General features: G+C 66.1%; 2 protein-coding genes across 2 annotated transcripts; both read right to left on the minus strand.

Moving 5' to 3' along the window:
• Positions 1-1,432: 1,432 nt before the first annotated feature.
• On the minus strand, positions 1,433-2,452 carry MNEG_14010 (hypothetical protein; the record flags this gene model as incomplete). Its single annotated transcript, XM_014037517.1, has 2 exons — positions 1,433-1,564; positions 2,387-2,452. Coding segments are annotated over 2 exons (198 nt in total), but the record flags the coding sequence as incomplete, so codon positions are not given.
• A 1,403-nt stretch (positions 2,453-3,855) lies between these two features.
• MNEG_14011 (hypothetical protein) lies at positions 3,856-4,425 on the minus strand (the record flags this gene model as incomplete). The annotated part of the gene is made up of 1 exon (XM_014037518.1): positions 3,856-4,425. One exon carries the CDS (start codon positions 4,423-4,425, stop codon positions 3,856-3,858), a length of 570 nt encoding a protein of 189 aa, XP_013892972.1.
• Positions 4,426-4,892: the final 467 nt, after the last annotated feature.

Genomic DNA, 4,892 nt, shown 5'->3' on the forward strand with positions numbered 1-4,892 from the left:
GGCGGGGGCCGGCGGGGGCCATCAACCACTGAGTACCAAAGTATTGCCGTCCAACAAGCACAATTCAGATCAGTTTATCAACAGACACGAACCCGCCATCGAATTGTTTCACTGCAATTCGCAGGGCCACCGGGACTGGATTGAGCAGTGGGACGGCAACGAGGAGGAGCCGGGGCTGGTCAGGGGCTGGTTCGACGACAGGCGCGCCGGGGGCCGCCTCAGGGGCGTCCAGCTGGACGGGAGAGGGGAGGGGGCGGGCCCGGCAGGCTCGGCACGCTTTTGGCCCGGTGCCGAAATGCTGCGCCGCCGGGGGCTGGACGATCCCCCCCCCTTTCGGCACTCGCAGCTCTTTGGGGAGCTTTGCCGACGCGGCCCCCTCACCCACACCCACCCACACACATGCATGTGTCTCACCCACAACACCACGCACACATACACATACACCCAAACATAAACCCCGCACAGAACATCTACACACATACGGTCACAATGCGTCCCGCCACACATAAACAAAACCACTCGCGCAGGGTGGAGGCGCGCAACGCCCTCTCCAAGCTCGAGTTCCTCTACTCATTAGTCAACCTCGACAGGTCGGAGCTCCCTTGGTCCCAGGCCGGCGCCGACACCGACCGCTCAGCAATTTGGGAGGAGCCCCTCCGGGACGACTCGGCCGGCGCGGCTGGCAGCCGGCGGTGACGCCGCGGGGGCGCCGCGGCGCGGCCGGGGCGGTGCGGCGGGGGCGCGGGGCGGCGGCGGCTCGCCGCGTTTTGGGGGCGGCCGCGTCCCGGCTGGGCGCAGGGTTTTTTTGTGCTGTGCAGGATAGGGAGGGCTGGGTCGGCCGGCAGCCGCTTGCTTTTGCGTCTCTCTCTCATTTGCTTTGGCTTTCCTTTGTCAGGAACCTCAGATCCGAACCCCGGCTCCAGCTGGCTTTGCTGGGTCGTGGCTGGCCGCTCGACTTCCGGGCGGCAAGGGTTTCCATGTGTAATCATTGATCCCCCAAACCCTGTGTTTATCGATAGCATCGGAACAGCCAGGGCCTGCGGCGACGCTCGCACGCTTGACGGTTTATACAGGCGGTTACAGGGGGTTACAGGGAACACGCGCGCTGCGCCGACGCCGCGTCCTCGGAGCAGCGCGCTCTGTCGCGCGGGGCGGCGCCGCGAGCGGCGGGCGCGGCGGTCGCGGCACGACTTGCGGGCGGCGGGCCGCGCCGCCGGTGCGCCTGCCGGACCACTGGGCCCGGCAGCCCACACGGCCCAACGCTTCGTTGTTCGCTTGTGTCACAAGCGAACGCCCCGTGTTATTGTCTATTAGGCAGGACCCCCCACTCCAGGCGGCGCGCCGGAGCGCTGGGCCCCACGGCACCCCACCCTGCGCCTCCGTGTACTGCCGCCCGAGGTCAGGCTGCGGCGGCGTCCTTGGCACGGCTGACCTTGGCCTGCAGCCTCGTCAGCGCGTCCTCCAGGCTGCTGCGCGCGTAGGTGCTGAGCAGCCACCCCGACACCAGGCCGACCGCGTACGCCGCCGCGAGGGCGCCGGCGCCCTTTGCCTGCTGGCTCGCCATCTGCATTTGGGGGGGGGGGCGTCCCGAGTGACGCGCTGGGTGGGTCGCAATCGCGGGTGGGGCTCCGCGCGTGCGCGCACGAGGGGCGTTATGCGGGGTGGATTTGGGAAGGAGAGCACGGGTTGAGAGTGCGCATGCCTGTGGGCGCTGCGCCACGTGAACGGCGGCTCTCTGTTGTATCGGCCGGCGATGGGGTTGCATGTGCCAAGCAAGAGGGCGGGACCACCCCGACTGATGCAGGGCATGGCGCGGCGGTGGCCGAGGCAACTTTGTCCGGGCACTGACGCAGGTGCCTGGCCTTCAATTCAATACGTCTCCCACTCAGTGCCAACATATTTTAGGTTCTCACAGTGGCTAATCAGGAGAGCGCTTCACGAGGAGGTTGTTCCAGGGGTTGTTGTTGAAGCCGCGGTGCGGGAGCACCTTGTCGGGTGATCGAGCCGTAAAATGTGTCGCGGTATGTTTGCGACCTGTCGCATCCAGTGCTCCCCACGCAGGGAGGCAGGTTGACCACACCGCCGCTGGCGATGACTAACAATCCGACTGGCTGGCGGCGTGGCTGCGTTGACACAGACACGAGAGCACATATGACCCATTGGTGGATGTGCTGATAGACATTGTGTGGTGCATGCTGCGCTGCCGGCAGCCCGCAAGGGCGGCAAGCATGTCTGGATGTGCACATCGTTGCAGGCCGTACCGTCGGTACTCGCCTGCGTCGCAGGTGGGGACAGGTGGTGAGGTTAAATGGGTTGTAGGTCACCAGGAAATGCAGAGGCAGAAGCGGCTGCACAATGTGTGGTTCCAGTTACTGACAACACTCACCAGCACACTCCACTCCAATGTCATGCCGACACAGAACGTGGCGCAACACCGCAGCCAACGCTCCATGCTGCCTCCCTCCCCTCGAGAGCTCCCACGCTTTGCGTCCTCTTGCACAGCACCATCCTTTGTTCCGCCTCACCAGAATTATGCAAGCATCAACAGAACAATCAGGCGGTGAGTGATAACGACGCATGTGGTCCTAGATGACATCACGTCACTGGGTTTCTCGCATGTCTTGTCTTGTGTTGGACCATGCCGCACTCCTAGCCGTACCTGGCAGTCGCTTTCGCTACAGTATAAGGGAAGGCGTTGCGTGCGATCTCGCAACCTTGCAGGAGGGCTGCTGCGGCGAGGTCCCCAGTGCAGCCGCACGGCCGTAGGCATGTGCATGCAAGAAAGGTAGCCTGCACGCAGAAGCGAAAACCAGCGTCCCTGGTCCCGCAGCATTGGTGATGGCCCCGTACCCGCCCTACCAGCGATGCGTCAAGTTGGGGTAGAGTGCAGTAGTGTGGAGTAAACTGGGCGCTGGGCACCCAGCAAGGTTTAAGGACGTGCGCAGGGGTCAGGGCGACCGCCGGTGACCCCGCCGCCCCACCGGTTCGAGGGGCCCAAGGCCCCCTGCTGGCGCCCTCATCACTTGAGCGCTGCTGGGACCACTGTCGACATCGCCTCAGCAAGTGACGCCCCCCACATGCAAGAGCCCCCACCTGCCAAAGACGCCGATTGCGTCCGCACTTTGTATGCTCGCCGCCATCCAAGTCAAGTTGGCCGATGCATAGGAGCAGCTGCAGCAGCCAACAAGATGGAGCCCGCAGCGGCCTGCGGCTCTTGCCCCCCTGAGCCCTCACTCACGACGAGCCAGCTCACTCTTCAGCCCACTCAGTTGCAACGTCCTGGGACCCTTTGTGCATGCAAGCTATTTATTGTGGTTGATGATCGTCGCTTGGCAACCCCGTTTCGAAGCCATGATTCGTGACCGGAAACACCGACATTGGAGCTGAGGCGAGCTTCATACACAACAAATGTGCCACCATCGGGATTTGATTGTGGTGCTGCTGGTTGTACTGATCACCCGCGCGGCGGGTGACGCCTGCTCGTGCCCCAGCACGCTTGCCGTGTGCTGCTGCGCGCCGCCAGCTGCGGCTGCCCTGCAGCGCTGTGCTGCGGCGGTGTGCTGCCTGCTGTGGTTGTGTGCTCCTGCAGCCACCAGCCTGTGTGTTACAGAGCTATCTTGACCCGGCACGCGCCTGCGCGCCCCCCCCGGACCTGACCAAAGGGCCACGACCCGGAGGGCCCCCCACACACGTTCATGCACAAATGCCGACCCGCGCCGCCGCCCGTGCTGCTGCCGCCGCCGCCGCCGCCGCCGCTGCCGCCGCCGCTGCCGCCGTCGCCGCCGCCGCTGCTACCGGCTGTCGCTGTCAGTCGCCGCCGCCCGCGCCGCCGGGCCCTGCGGTCCGGCGGCCGTTTCACGGCTCCTGCAGCATCTTCGTCGCCGCCGCCATGGCCTCCTTGCCGCTGCAGTAGATGTACTGCCGCACCACATCTGAGCGCCAGCGTCCCAGCACCATGATGTACCGCAGGCTCACGCCGCAGCGCGCCGCGTGCGTCGCGCCCCCGCGCCGCAGCGAGTGCGTTGCATACAGCGACGGGTCCTGAACGCGCCCCTGCAGCGCCTTGCGCACCCGCCACGTCACTGTCTGTTTGCTAAGGGGTGCCGTCTGGTCGCGCCGGGCCAGGAAGACGTACCCCTGCCCGCCCTGCATTTCCTGAAGCTGCTGCAGCGCCGCCACAATGTCCACGAGCGCCCCCTCGGCCCCCTTGGCCGCAGGGATGTAGACCCAGGCGCCCGCCCCCTGGGGGTCAGTTTTGGAGCTGGGCACGAAGATCATCACGCCGCCTGAGCGCGGAAAGTGCACGTGCTGCCACTGAATGCCCACCAGCTCGCCGCCGCGAAACATGCCGTAAAACCCCACATAGTAGAGCACCTTGTCCCTGACAATCATCCACTCGTCCCGCTGACCCTCCGTGTAGTCCATCATGCCCCCCAGCAGCTGCACCGTCAGCGGGAGCTTCTGCTGCACGTCTGCGGGCGCGACCCTCGCCGCCGCCTTCAACGCCTGCGCCACCAGCGCACTGCAGCGTGGGGCCCGCAATCCCTGCGCCTGCGCCACGTGCCCCAGCGCGGCGAGCCCCGCCTCGATCGACGAGAGGCGGTGCTTGTGCTCAGCGCGGCGCTGGATCCAGAACGCGACGCCCTCATCTGTCAGCTGCGCCGACCCGTACACTCTGGTTGCAAACTCCTCGTACAGCCGCACCTGCCCGGCATAGCCCTTCGCCGTGGAGGGGGCCAGCTGCTTTGCCAGGAACCCCTGCAGGCCCGCCCGCAGCTGCGGCAAGTTGTAAGCGGCCTCCCCCCAATCGCGCTGCGGCACCGCCCGCTGCTCACGGCGCCGCTGCGCCTGCACAGCGCCGGCGTGCGTCACAAACTCGTCCTCTGGGTGGG

This window comes from Monoraphidium neglectum (assembly GCF_000611645.1).
Source record: "Monoraphidium neglectum strain SAG 48.87 unplaced genomic scaffold scaffold04197, whole genome shotgun sequence".
Taxonomy (NCBI): Eukaryota; Viridiplantae; Chlorophyta; class Chlorophyceae; order Sphaeropleales; family Selenastraceae; genus Monoraphidium; species Monoraphidium neglectum.